General features: G+C 39.0%; 1 protein-coding gene across 2 annotated transcripts in view; it reads left to right on the top strand.

The window, feature by feature from the left end:
- LOC143933803 (FXYD domain-containing ion transport regulator 6-like) overlaps positions 1–15,102 on the top strand; it is a 196,869-nt gene extending 181,767 nt beyond the window's left edge. For both annotated transcript variants that reach the window (XM_077456857.1, XM_077456856.1), the window contains exons 6-8: positions 7,626–7,675; positions 7,753–7,814; positions 12,477–15,102. In XM_077456857.1, coding sequence (XP_077312983.1) covers positions 7,626–7,675; positions 7,753–7,781 — 79 coding nt within the window. In that variant the 3' untranslated portion in view covers positions 7,782–7,814; positions 12,477–15,102. The remainder of the gene's footprint in view (positions 1–7,625; positions 7,676–7,752; positions 7,815–12,476) is intronic.
- The last annotated feature ends 215 nt before the right edge of the window (positions 15,103–15,317 follow it).

The raw sequence follows: 15,317 nt of genomic DNA, 5'->3' as shown, positions 1-15,317 counted from the left end.
GGGTGCAGAGGGTATGATGGAGGCAGTATGGGGAGGGATTTCTTACGGTGTCTGTGGGGTGACTATGGAATGAAGTCCCTCAGCTGGGGGGTAGGAAGCGGCTCGGAGTGATGTCTGTATGAAGTGGTCTGGGGGTGATATAAGCTGGGGGGGAGTTGGGGGCTGAGAAGTGGTCAGATAGGGATGTCTATAATTAAAAAAAAAAAAAAAGCTATTGTGATCATCTACTAAAATATACAACAATACTATTAAATAAAAACAATGTGCTATAAGATGTTGCCCCCAGCACTCTGTATGTACAGATGATGGGGAGGTAACGTATGATCATTCGTATATCCTGTGTTATCCTGTGTTGAGTCTGGACTATCAGGGGTGTAAACTCATCACATATACAGGGGGTTAAGTGAATGGTCATAAATGACATCACATAATCCTGACAGAGGATGGGGGAAGTTTGGGTACATAGATAAGTGTGCTGCTTGGGAGATCCTGTGATCGGACTGCAGACTCTCCCCCCACACACACACACACTCACTGCTGTCTCTTCCGATTCTGCTTATCTTTAACTTTCACAAAATAAACTCTCCGGGAACTTTGCTTAGTAAAATAAAAAGTCGGCTCACCTCTTGATGAGCAGCGGGCAGCCCGACAGCAGCTCCAGTGATCTCCTCCGCTCTGCCTCCCCCTTCTTCCAGACCACAGCACTAGTGATTGCAGAGGGGGGAACAGAGATAATGGAGACCCTGCAGGAGCCTGGAGGGGGGAGACAGAAAGGAGCTTCAGATTCCCAACACACACACACCAGCACAGTGTGTGTATTTATTGAGACAAAATGATACTGCTGCTGTGACTGTCTCCACAGTGGCATGTATTGTAATGAAGCTCCCCCCTGCCACTGCCAGAATGGTCTGTCCGGGTTTCAGGCAGTCTGAAAACCGGGCAGATGATTCAGAACCCGGACTGTCCGGGTGAATCCCGTACAGGTGGCAACCCTAATTGTACATGCTACTAATACATTTACTAACCTGCTTTTATATTAATTGTTGCACATTAAAGCCAAGAGAGCTTACTAAATCTCCTGAGAGAGAGCTTTTCGTTTCAAAACTGAGCACTGTCCATATATTTGCACTAACAATTACATTTTCAGGACAAGCTTGTAGGCCGGGAGTTAACTCCCCATTCTGTAGAACCGGTCTTTAGAGGGCGGGGCACTTTACGCTGTATATGGCTTCCCCTGCATGGTAGAGATGAGAAGGATGGGAGCAGCAGTATGATGCAGATGACATGTGGGGTTTAACCACTTGCCGCCCGCCCTATAGGCAAACGACGGCGGCAAAGTGGTTTCAAAATTCTGACCAGATGTCCTCAGGATTTTGAGCCGCTGCGTGCCCCCGGGGGCGCGCATTGTGGCGATCATTGTTGAGGGGTGTCAGACTGACACCCTGCAACTACAATCTCGGTAAAGAGTCTCCGACGGAGACTCTTTACCACGTGATCAGCCGCGTCCAATTATGGCTGATCACAGTGTAAATAGGAAGAGCCGGTGATCGGCTTTTCCTCACTCGCATCTGTCAGACGTGAGTAGAGGAGAGCCGATCGGCTGCTCCTCTGACAGGGGGGGTCTGTGCTGATCGATTATCAGTGCAGCCCCCCCGAGGATGCCCACACTGGACCATCAGGGACACCACCAGACCACCAGGGATGCCCAGCACCAGGTATGCCACCCTAGACCACCAGGGATGCCAGTCAGTGCCCACAATGGATACCAAGCAGTGCCCACAATGGATGCCAATCAGTGCTCACAATGGGCATCACTGATTGGCATGCATTATTGTTTGGCACTGATTGGCATTCATCAATACAAAACAATACAATACAATGTCGCCTATCAGTGCCCATCCATGCCACCTATCAGTGCCCACCCATGCCACCTATCAGTGCCCATCCATGCCATCTGTGCCGCCTATACATGCCCATCTGTGCCGCCTATCCATGCCCATTCATGCCGCCTATCCATGCCAATCCGTGCCAGCTATCAGTGCCAATTTGTGCCACCTATCAGTGTCCATCCGTGTCACCCATCAGTGCCAGCTATCAGTGCCTATTAGTGCCACCTATCAGTGCCACATATCAGTGCCCATCAATGCCACCTCATCAGTGCCACTTCATTGGTGCCACCTCATCAGTGCCCATCAGTGCCGCCTTATTAGTGCCCGTCAGTGCCCATCAGTGAAGGAGAAAACATACTTATTTACAAAGTTTTGAAACTGAAACAAAAAAAACGTTCGGTCTTTTTTTATTTGTTTAGCAAAAAATAAAAACCGTAGCGGTTATCAAATACCACCAAAATAAAGCTCTATTTGTGGGGAAAAAAAAAAAAAATTTCATTTGGGTACAGTGTAGCATGACCACGCAATTGTCATTCAAAGTGCAACAGCGCTGAAAGCTCAAAATTGGTCTGGGCAGGAAGGTGTTTAAGTGCCCGGTATTGAGGTGGTTAAGGAATTTACCCCGTTGGGTAGACCCCAAGACATTGTTGAAGCAGAGGACCTAGCTGAGAACTTTAATACCCCTACTAAGAACCTCGTCTGGAAAAGCTGAGCGGTACCCCCTAGTTAATAACAAGACTTGTTAGAGGTTGGGAATCAAAGAAGAAGATGTTGGCACTATTATGTGATGCCATGATGTATAAGGAAGTGAGTCTCTGGGGGAATCTAAGATGGAAAAGGACCTGGGGGTCCTAGTAGATGATAGGCTCAGCAATGACATGCAATGCCAAGTTGCTGCTAACAAAGTAAACAGAATATTGGCATTAAAAAGAGGATCAACTCCAGAGATAAAACGATAATTCTCCTGCTCTACAAGACTCTGGTCCGGCCGCACCTGGAGTATGCTGTCCAGTTCTGGGCACCAGTCCTCAGGAAGGATGTACTGGAAATGGAGCGAGTACAAAGAAGGTCAACAAAGCTAATAAAGGGTCTGGAGGATATTAGTTATAGGGAAAGGTTGAGAGCACTGAACTTATTCTCTCTGGAGAAGAGACGCTCGAGGGCCACTCATTAAAATTAGAAGAAAAGAGGTTTAACCTTAAACTATGTAGAGGGTTCTTTACTGTAAGAGCTGCAAGGATGTGGAATTTCCTTCCACAGGCGGTGGTCTCAGCGGGGAGCATCGATATTAGATAAGCACCTGAATGACCACAACATACAGGGATATACAATGTAATACTGACATATAATCACACACATAGGTTGGACTTGATGGACTTTTCTTTCTTCAACCTCACCTACTATGTAACTATGTAAGATATTAGAGTTTCTCCCCACATTGCAGATTTGTGGTACCCTTTTCAATCCTGCTGCAGGAGGATGGTGGGAGGGGCCCTCCGACAACATGACTATTACTGGCAGCAAGCTGGGGCCCCGCTAAGAAGTTTTTTGACTGTTCTTCTTCTCTAAGCTGTGTTTATACACAACGTTTTAGAAAAAAAAAAGTAAGCAAGACAATCTCTGAGAAATAAAAACACACACACCCATGAAAAGCAATGGTAAACGGTGATAGTTGGTTAGGTAAGGAAAGGGGAGCGCTACGGAATGGGAGCGGAGAGTAAGAGTCACATAGGTGAGAGTGGTCATAAAATGTTGGATATTGATTTAGATATTGATTTAGAGGCCCATATTTAGTATGATATCTCTTGTGTCAAAGAAAATTATAAATTGCAATGAAAATGTTTTGCTTTGCTAACTATTTTAAAAGTTTCTTTTAAGAAACACATCATTTGTGTCTTGCATAGATTGGTTTGGTTGTGAGAAAAGAAACAAGTTTGATTGAGATTAATTTTTCTCCTTCGCATTTTTTTCGTCACTGAGGTTGAAAACAAACGTCAGTTTGACCCCAATGATGATTAGAAAGTTGAACAAATGTTCTTAAAACAAATGGTTTCAAGCTACATTTTACACTACTAGTGTATGGGCCAGTGTTACATTACTGTTAATGTGAGCTACTACACAAGAAATTTTCAGCATGGAAGCTGAGTGAATGATTTCCAACAATATAATAATGCCTAATGAAACACATGTATTTGGTCAACTTTAGCCAAGATTTTTTTTTTGTATTTTTTTTTAAACACGAAAGTGCAATTGTTAGTTAAAGTGATGCAGGGTCATATCACAAAAAATGGACTGGTCATTAAGGGGTAAATCCTCTTAGGGCTGAAGTTGTCAAAGCGACCTGCCATTAAAAGTGGGAGTTTCACCTTACTGGCAGTCCCCATACTTTTTTCAGAAATTCGTAAATTCGGAAAATTGAAAATGTGGAAATTCGGAATTCAGAAATTTCGGGAATTTTCAGATTTCAATTTTTTGGATTTCCAAATTTCGAATTTCCGAATTTCCACATTCCAAATTTTTGAATTTCCACATTTCGAATTTTCAGATTTCCGCATTTCCAAACTTTCGAATTTTCGGATTTCGAATTTTCAGATTTCCGAATTTCCGAATGTATTAATTTTCGAATTTTTTAATTTTCGGATTTTGAATTTTCGGATTTTGAATTTTCGGATTTCCGAATTTATGAATTTTCGAATTTCCGAATTTCGGATTTCCGAATTTTCGGATTTCGAATTTTCAGATTTTGAATTTTCGGATTCCCGAATTTCCGAATTTATGAATTTTCGAATTTATGAATTTCCAAATTTCGGATTTCCGAATTTCGGATTTTCGGATTTCAATTCAAAGATATGAAAGTCTAAAAAAATTTGAAAATCTGAAAAAAGAAAATCAGTTTAATTAATAACTAACTATTACATTAACGAGTATGGATTTATCCGAAGTTATGAATTATCTGAAATAACAAATGCCACATCTAAACAAATGGAAGGGAGCAAATTAATAATAAATAATTCATAATAAATAATTAATAATAATAAAAAAGGATTAATTAATATTAGATTGTTACATTCCATTTGTTTAGATAATTTGTAACTTCGGATAAATTTGTACTCGTTACATTCACTAACAGACAAATTTGAAAGGGAATTCCAATACCTATAATTTAATAGTTACTTATTATTTAGAATTAAACAGATTTTCTTTCTTTTTTTCTGATTTTCGAATTTCTGAAAATTCGGAATTCCGAAAATCCGAAATTTGGAAATTCGGAAATCCGAAGTTCGGAAATTCGGAATTCCGAAAATTCAAAGTTCGGAAATTAAAAAATTCGGAAATTCGGAAATCTGAAAATTGGAAATTCGTAAATCCGAAAATTCGAAATTCGGAAATCCAAAAATGCGAAATTTCGGAAATTTGGAAATTTTGAAAATTTGTAATTTCGTAAATTTTGAAATTCGGAATTAACAAATTTTTCTAAATTCATTAAAAAACCAATTTGGAACTAAACGAATTGCACATGTCTATTCCACATTTTGTCATGTTACAACCAAAAATTGAAATGTCATTTATTGGGATTTTATGTGACAGACCACCACAAAGTGGCACATAATTGTGAAGTGGAAGGAAGGAAAATGATAAATGGTTTTGAAAACTTTTTACAAATAAATATGTGAAAAGTGTGATGTGCATTTGTATTCAGCCCCCTTTACTCTGACACCCCTAATTAAAATCTAGTGGAACCAATTGCCTTCAGAAGTCACCTAATTAGTAAATAGAGTCTACCCGTGTGTAATTAAATATAAGTATAAGTACCACTGTTCTGTGAAGCCCTCATAGGTTTGTTGGAGAACCTACATAAACAAACAGCATCATGAAGGCCAGGGATAAAGTTGTGGAGAATTTTTAAAGCAGGGTTAGGTTATAAAAAAAAATCCCAAGCTTTGAACATTTCCCAGAGCACTGTTCAATCTATCATCTGAAAATGGAAATGTATGGCACAACTGTGTGTAATTAAATAAATATATATATATATATATATATATATATATATATATATATATATATATATATATATAAAAGAATCATTCCTAAGGTATTTAGACCCTCTACTTTTTTTCAGTTTTGTTATGTTGCAGCCTGAAACTACAGTTGTTCAAATTCATTTTTTCCCCTCATTAATTTACACTCAGTACCTAATAATGACAAAGTGAAAACAGCATTTTAGAAATATCTGTGATTTACAAAAACAAAACTGAAATATCACGTGTACTTAAGTATTCAGACCCTTTACCCTGTAATTTTGTTGAAGCAGCTTTGGCAGTAATTACAGCCTCAAGTATTTTTTGGGTATGACTTGACAAGCTTTCCACACTTGGATTGGAGGTTTTTCTGCCATTTTTCTCAGTCAGGTTGGATGGGGACCCCTGGTGTACAGCCATTTTTAAGTCTCTGCAGAGATGTTCAATAGGGTTCAAGTCAGGGCTATGGGTGGGCAACTCTAGGACATTTACAGCGTTGTCCCTAAGCCACTCCTGTTTTGTTTTGGCTTAGAATTGTTGTCATGTTGGAAGGTGAACCTTCGGCCCATTCTGATGTCTTGAGCACTGTGGAACAGGTTTTCATTGAGGATATCTCTGTACTTTTCTCCATTCAGCTTTTCCTCAACCCTGGCTAGTCTCCCAGTCCCTACTGCTGAAAAACCTCACCACAGCATGAAGCTGACACCACCATGCTTCACTGTTGGGATGGTATTGGGCAGGCGATGAGCGTTGCCTGGTTTCCTCCAGACATAACATTTATAATTGAGGCCAGAAAGTTCAATCTTGGTTTCATCAGACCAGAGAATCTTGTTCCTCACAGCCCTTCATGTGCTTTTTTGTAAACTCCAGGTGGGCTTTCATGTGTTTTGCATGGAGCAGAGGCTTCCGTCTAGCCACTATGCCATAAAGCAAAGAGCGGCGGAGGGCTGCAGCTATGGTTGCCCTTCTGGAACTTTGTCCCAGCTCCACACAGGATCTCTGGAGTTTAGTCAGAGTGACCATCGGGTTCTTGGTCCCCTCTTTTACTAAGGCCCTTGTCCCCCCAATTGCTCAGTTTGGCTGGTAACTAGCTCTTTGAAAAGTCCTGGTTGTGCCAAACTTCTTCCATTTGAGAATTATAGAGGCAACTGTGCCCTTGGGAACCTTCAGATATGTGCCTTGCAATGATCCTGTCTCTGAGCTCAGCGGGCAGTTCCTTTGGCCTCATGGCTTTGCTCTGATACACTATCAATTGTCAACTATGAGGCCTTGTCCAATCAATTTAATTTACCACGAGTGGACTCCAATCAAGGTGTAGGAAAATCTCATGAAATGAGAGGAACCTGAGCTAAATTTCAAATGTTGCTGCAAAGGATCTGAATACTTATGCCAATGTGATATTTCATTTTTTTACATTGGCAAACATTTCCAAAATTCTGTGTTCACTTTGTCATTATGGGGTACTAAATGTAGATTAATGAGAAAAAAAAAAAAAATTAAACAACTGTAGTATCAGGATGCAACATAACAAAAATGAAAAAAATGAAGGGGGTGTGAACACTTTATGAATGATCTGTATATTTCAATCCCAGGTTCAGATGTTTCCAGGAGATGTGCAACGTCATCGTACCCACCACTGCTGCCTTTTATGCCTTTTTTTAAACTTGCAACCTTGGTTATCTTACATATATATATTTTTTTTCTGTCTTCTCTATAGGGCTCCAGGAGACGAAGAAGCTCAGGCTGAAAACCTTATTGCCTCAAAAGGTGATTAAAAACGAAATACATTCATTAAAGGTACTTCTTGTATCTCCAACCTGACATGTTTTCTTTTTTTTTTTCAGCTCAAGGATCTCAAAAAGCAGAGAACTAGGAAGGCAATTGTGTTTTTTTACATTGTAAATGTGTAAGAATATATTATTCTTTTTTCCCAACAAACATCTTTTGAGCAAGTGATTATGTAAATAGGATGCTGAATGAAGATTTATGTATGAGTAAAAGAAATGACAGGATTTGGCCTTTACCCCTTCCTGTTTGTAGCTTGTATTTTAACATTCTCCTGCATTAAAGCGGAGTTCTACTCGTTTTTCTCTTTTTTTTAAGTCAGCAGCTACAAAAAGTGTAGCTGCTGACTCTAAATAAACACACACTCACCTGTCCCACGGCCCAGCGATGCGGCTGCCCAAAGCATTGGTTCTCTCCCCCACCTCTCTCCAGGGCTGGCATCACTAGTGTGGGCACCCGGCTGTAACAGCTTGCGTCTTCACAGCCGGGTGCCCACATGTGCCAGTTGTGCTGCACGTCACGAATGGCCGAGCAATCTTCTGGGACCTGTGACATGCAGGGAGGGAGGGGGAGAGGAGGAGTAGCCTAGGTGGCACGAGCAGAAGTGGGAGCTGGGTGTCTGTCAAACCTATGTACCCCCCCAAAAAAATGACATGCCAAGTGTGGCATGTCAGGGGGTTAGGAATCCTTTTGGGTGGAACTCTGCTTTAACTAGGATAAAATAAACAATATACATGTTCTTTCCCTTGAGAACCAGCCGGAAACACTTTGTGCATCAGCTGGTTCTCAATCCCAGCTGGCAGCCGGGGTACTGATGATCTGTAACCAGTCAGAGTAATTTCTGATCATGTGACCACTATGTGACTCTGACATAAGGATCACATGCAGGCTGAGGCTTCCATTTTACTAAAAAAACAAACATCAACCTGAACATTTACATTTTCTGGCTGGTATTCATCTCCAGTACCATGGATCTAACTGCCAGATACAATTGCACTATTAAAAATATTTCAAAAATTATAAAAAAAATAGCCCAATAACAGAATCAAAAGTAAAATTTTTTCAATTGTCAGCTTATAACAAAAACAAAGCATTTTTGGAATTAAAACTGTTTAATAAACTATGTGGGACTTAAAGGCTCTCAGCGGCTTCAGGACTGCTCATACAGTGTCTGCAAAAAAAGCTGGTAGCGCTTTTTACAACACTGAAAAGCCAACACTTTTCAACTTTGTTATAATTAACTTAAATCCATAAATCAATGTATATAAATCTTAACATTAAAAACTGTAGTCATAGTTTTGCCCCCATGAGATCATGGTAGGCTCATTATTTTGTAATGAAGGTTTTCTTTTTTCAGATTTTTGACCGGGTACTGCTGCCAGTATTAGCCCTTTTTGCCATAGGGTGATTGCATTAAAAAGTATGTAAGGAAAAAACTTTTTTCTTTTAGTTTTGGATAGCGTATGGAATGGTTTTATTCTTGGCCAGTTTGCATATGCTGTCTGTGTGTGATTCACATCTCTCTCATTTGTCTTGGTGCCCATTATCACGAGAGTGGTAATGGGGGGAAATGCTGAATGTTTGAGGTCTCATGAGAGCAGGGGGCGAGAAGAAATACAAGAAGTGAAGAAAAATTGCCCCATCAGGGCAGAGGAAAAAATAAATTGACAAGAATTTTTAAGTCTTCCCTACTCTGTCTAAAAAAATAAATTTTTAATGCACTTTTAAATTGTATACACCAAAAAATCTTGCTCTAGCCAGAGAGGAATAGTGTAAAATGTATATAACAAATCAAATGAAAGTGTTGCTGCTAGAGACTGTTTCCACATCAAGATCTATAATAACAAAAGTGCTGTGCAACAAAAAATACAAAACTATTATATATATATACGTGCAAAATAAATAATTATACTGTATTTGTGTGCGTATATATATATATATATATATATATATATATATATATATATATATATATATATATCTACAAAAATACAGTTGTGCTCCAAAGTTTACATACCCAGGCAGAATTTATGATTTCTTGGCCATTTTTCAGAGAATACAAATAATATCACAAAAACTTTTCTTTCACTCATGGTTAGCATTTGGCTGAAACTATTTATTATCAATCAACTGAGTTTATTCTTTTTAAATCATAATGGCAACAGAAACTACCCAAATGGCCCCGATCAAAAGTTTACTTACTCCAGTTCTTAATACCGTGTATTGCCCCCTTTAACATCAATAACAGCTTGAAGTCTTTTGTGGTATTTGTGGATGAGGCTCTTTATCTTCTCTGATGGTAAGGCTGCCCATTTTTCTTGGCAAAAAGCCTCCAGTTCCTGGAAATTCTTGGGCTGTCTTGCATGAACTGCACGTTTGAGATTTCCCCAGAGTGGCTCAATGATACTGAGGTCAGGAGACTGAGGTGGCCACTCCAGAACCTTCACTTTATTCTGCTGTAGTCAATGACAGGTTGATTTGGCCTTGTGTTTTGGATCATTGTCATGTTGGAATGTCCAAGTACGTCCCATGCGCAGCTTCTTGGCTGATGGATGTAAATGTTTCTCTGGTATTTTTTGATAACATTCAGCATTCATCTTGCCATCAAATTTCCTCTGTCTTTTGTAGCTCACACATCCCCAAAACATCAGCGATGCACCTCCGTGTTTCACAGTAGGAATGGTGTACCTTTCATCATAGGCCTTGTTGACGCCTCTCCAAATGTAGCGTTTATGGTTGTGGCCAAAAAGCTCAAATTGTGGTCTCATCACTCCAAATGACTTTGTGCCAGAAGGTTTGAGGCTTGTCTCTGTGCTGTTTGGCGTATTGTAAAAGGGATACTTTGTGGCTTTTGCGTAGTAATGGCTTTCTTCTGGCGACTCAACCATGCAGCCCATTTTTCTTCAAGTGCCTTCTTATTGTGCATCTTGAAACAGCCACACCACATGTTTTCAGAGAGTCCTGTGTTTCACCTGAAGTTATTTGTGGGGTTTTTTTTTTGCATCCCAAACAAGTTTCCTGGCAGTTGTGGCTGACATTTTAGTTGGGCTACCTGACCGTGGTTTGGTTTCAACAGAAGCCCTCATTTTCCACTTCTTGATTACAGTTTGAACATTGCTGATTGGCTTTCTCAATTCCTTGGATATCTCTTTATATCCCTTTCCTGTTTTATACAGTTCAACTACCTTTTCTTGCATATCCTTTGACAATTCTTTTGCTTTCCCCATGACTCAGAATCCAGAAACGTCAGTGCAGCACTGGATGAAAGATGCAAGGGTCTGTCAGGAGTCCAGAAACTCATTGACCTTTTATACACACACACTAATTACAAGCAAACAGATCGCAAGTGAGGATGGTTACCTTCAATAGCCATTCAGACCCCTTTGTGTCAACTTCTGTGCATTTTATCAGGCCAAAATCACCAGGGTATGTAAACTTTTTACCAGGGTCATTTGGGTAGTTTCTGTTGCCATTATGATTTAAAAGGAGTAAACACAATTGATTGATAATAAATGGTTTCAGCCAAAAACTAACCATGAGTGAAGCTTTTAGTGTTATCATTCATATTCTCTGAGGGTATGTAAACTTATGAGCACAGCTGTATATGCGTGCAACAAAAAGAGTGGGGAAATCTAATAAAAACCATGACACCACTAAAGGAAGTGCAAAAAAATATATTTAGCCTGGGTTCACACTAGTGCGATGCAGACACTGCATGTGATTCACACAGGAATCACAACGCAATCCTGTGCACATCACATGCGATGTCTGTGCCGTGCAATTTCAGCCATACATTTCGTAATGCGTCAGCTGCTGGGCTACGTGACGTCATCATGCCAGACATTTGCGGGCGGCTATCTTTCTTTCTCATTGTTGGATGGATGGTTATCCTTAAGGGGCAATTTGTACATATATGAAAAAGGAGAATATTCTTGTGCACTGATTTCAGTACGCCTTGATTGTGATTAGTATTCCTTTATGTTTATATGTCAGAGAGCTTTTTAAATTCCTTCACCCTATTGAATTAGTGGCTCAATGCATTATTAAGTGGATGTTAAAGCTGGTGTTCTTCTGGTTAAGAGCTGAATGGCTATGTCCCAGTTTGCTGGGGAAGCTTGGTTTAACCTTACCATAGTGTGGGCACTTGTAGTAAAGAGTGGATTTGCCTTTAGTAAACCAACCCCTTTGTGTGCAGTATTGGAATAACAGGAGTTAAATAAGATTTGAAGACCTTTAAATATTTTTTTGTGCTTCTTTTGGGGGTGTCACGTTTTTTAGATATTTTACCACTGTTTTTGTCGCACATATATATATTTGCATGCACAATATATATAATTATATATTATAATTCTTTTGCACATATACGTTAATTTTGTATTTGTTGTCGTGCAGCACTTTTTTGTATTATACACTTTTAAATTGTGTTTTTTTTTGTCAGAAAAAGAGGATGAACTAGGAGAAGTAAATAGTGCCTGCAAGATAAAAATTGTAGCCAAAATCCAAGATTCTTTAGATTTTCATTATGGGTAATAGTATTAAATGTAATCACCACTATCTTGTAAAATATTTAGTGTGAGAGTAAAAACTAAGAAATTACAGTAATGTATTAGACAAAACATTTGCACTAAAATCATTGAAAAATAGTATAATTCGCAATCATCCCTAAATTAATAATATGGCTTTACAGCAATGGAATGTTACAGGAACAATTATATAAAATATATCATAGCAGACATATTGATGGTTGTGTACACATATTAATATTGTCATATCTTTTTTTTAGCACCCCAGGGATTAACAGAGAACAAACTACGCAAAAAATAAACAGATGCTTCACTTACAATCAGCCATTGATGCTCCAGGCCTGCCATACTATGTCTATGTCATGGGTTATAACGTCATTGTTCTATATACAGATTATTTCCCTTAGTGGTAGATAGTCTTCTCCTGTAATATGTCACCACTATTTGGCGTGTTTATACACTAGGAGGGGTGAAAAACAGGAATATAATTTCCTTGGCCACTACTTGGCCTCTCTTCTGGTAGTATGCTGCATTACAGTTATAGAAATATATATCACAAATGAATGCAACCATTTTCTTATCTGCAGTCTTTTATCCCTTTGCAAAATGTAACCTTTATTGTTCATGGGTGTGTGAAATGGTGTCTAAATCTATGGGATGTCACGTTGCCCAGATCTGAATTGTGTTTGTGCCTTTTAAATGTTATTGTTAGCAAATATTGTGTTTCCACAGTATTGTGGAGCCACACACTAAGTGTACTATTCATTATATATCTACACACTGTGTAATAGATGAGTGTAGATAACTGGGTTCAATACAGTGCTGATAAAAGTCAGAAAGCACCGCATGAATCCTATGCAGAGTAAAGTGCATCTGGCTCAAATGTATTATTTAAGTATTTAAAAAAATATATACAAATATATATATATATATATATATATATATATATATACATATGTGTGTGTGTATATATATATATATATATATATATATATATATATAATACATATGTGTGTGTGTGTGTATATATATATATATATATATATATAAAATATATATATAGGCAGCACTTCCTTTTAGAGGAAATAATAAGTAAAGATAGCCAGAGTTGGTAAAATCTGCTTCAGGTGGCCTACTTCTTCTTTTTAAAGCCTAACTTGAGGCACAGCTATTTTAATTGTTTGTTTTTAATTTTTAATAATCACATTAAAATTCTATTTTTGTTTACCACTTAAAGTGGAAGTAAACCCATGGATTTAAACCATTAAAAAAAAAAAAGGCATGCCGGGAATGCTAACTGCTCATTGGCTGTGCTCTCAGCCAAACTATCAAACCATCCAATGGCTGGTGTCATAACGAATCACATGTGCAGCACCATAGCAGTGGAAGATTAAACAGAGGCAAAGATGGCAGCTTCCTTGGCTGAAAACAATAGGGGAGTTTACTTCCACTTTAAGGAGCTCTCCTGAGCTATTCTGATAAGAACAATGGGGATCTGCTTGTATGGCTCCCCACTGCATCAGAATGGGGTCTGTGATAGACACTGCTGTAGTTGTGGTGTTGTGCCTCTGTCCCCTCAGTTTGCAGTGTATCCACAAAGCACAGAACAAAATGTCATCACTGTGCTGTACTTTGTGAATGGCACAGCAGAGTCAGGGAGCAGAGGCACAACACCAAAACCGGTGTCGATCAAAGACACTATTCTGGTGAAGTGGGGAGATGGAAATGTGACTCTCCGCTGCACATATCAGAATAGCTCAGTGGCACTGAGAGTTCCTAAATTAGTAAAAAATTAAATAAAAAAAGTAGAGTGTTAATCTTGCTATTAGAAATTAAAAAACATAAAAAAAGCTGCGTCTGGAGTTGAGCTTTTACAGACCTATGTAACACTAGCGATCCTGTTGTTGGCGAGAAATCACAAAGGTAAAAATTGCCGAGTGAAATCAGCCTAAAGCTGGACTTACACTATTGTGGTCTGTTGCAGTGAGTTAATGGCCAATGGAATTGGATGCAACAGACCAAAAAACACGCACAACCCTTTTTGGATAAACACAGTGCACCGCAATGCATGTGTGTATTTCTCTGACGTGCGCTTGCATTGGTTGCTATTGCTTAATGTGTTGGGTGGCATTCACAATGAATGGTACAGCAACATACCATGGTACGCATTTCAGTGACATGTTTTATAGAGTGTTGTGCAATGCACAAGTTTGACTGGTCCTTTAACCAATATGAACTTTATGAATGCCACCTAAGACAAATGAAAGCAGTTGTATACATTGGCAGAGGTCCGCATTAAATAGATAAGGGAGTTCTTCCATATATTTCCATATACAGATCAATTAATGGCAGATGAGGCCTAAACTGACTTGCCAAATAGTTGGCATGTGTGGCTATCTTACAGCCTTATTCAATAAAGAATTCCTTTTATTAAGTGCTAACGCTTAAGTGCAATAACCTATACCAACAAATCGGAATTCATCTTACTGCTCAGACAAAAACAAGATTGATTCTGATTGGTTATGGAGGGTTACAAATCTATTGAATCTGTTTACAAATCTGTTTATCTGTAATTCCATACTTTGAAACTTTCTATGAATCTAGAAGCTGTTAGAAAAAGAGTACCAGCGCTGAAAGAAAGCAGAGGCATGTACGAGTATATTTATAAAGCCTGCGTCATTTCCCCACCCAAATTGCTGTGCCCTTATTCTCCAGTTCTCTACCTGAGTGTCCCCTGTGCAGATGTGTTTTTGTAGCATACCGATCTCGCTGTGATTCCAGGGCACACCCAAGGCCCTTCTCTAATTTGAGCGCTGACTCTTTTTTATCGTGTGTATATTTTGTGATGTTTAACCAATGTGAAATAAACTTGTATTTCCAATCCTCCACAGCCTAAAGACAATTACTTTTTCAGTTCTTGACGTTGCCTTAGAACTTAGAATAAAATGTCTGAATTCCAGTGACATTTTCCTATAACTCTTTCTAATCATCATATAACTTCTGTCTACATCTACTGCTGGCCCATATAACCTCTCCTTTGTTTAACCATAGCCTATAAATCCTTTTGTTTCCTTCAGTGTACCTTACCAATGCTGACTTTT

Source organism: Lithobates pipiens, unplaced genomic scaffold (genome assembly GCF_037356315.1).
Source record: "Lithobates pipiens isolate NorthernLeopardFrog02 unplaced genomic scaffold, aLitPip1_a1.2 Scaffold_27, whole genome shotgun sequence".
Lineage (NCBI taxonomy): Eukaryota > Metazoa > Chordata > Amphibia > Anura > Ranidae > Lithobates > Lithobates pipiens.
Note: the sequence above shows the minus strand (reverse complement) of the source record. Positions and strands in the feature narration are given on the sequence as shown.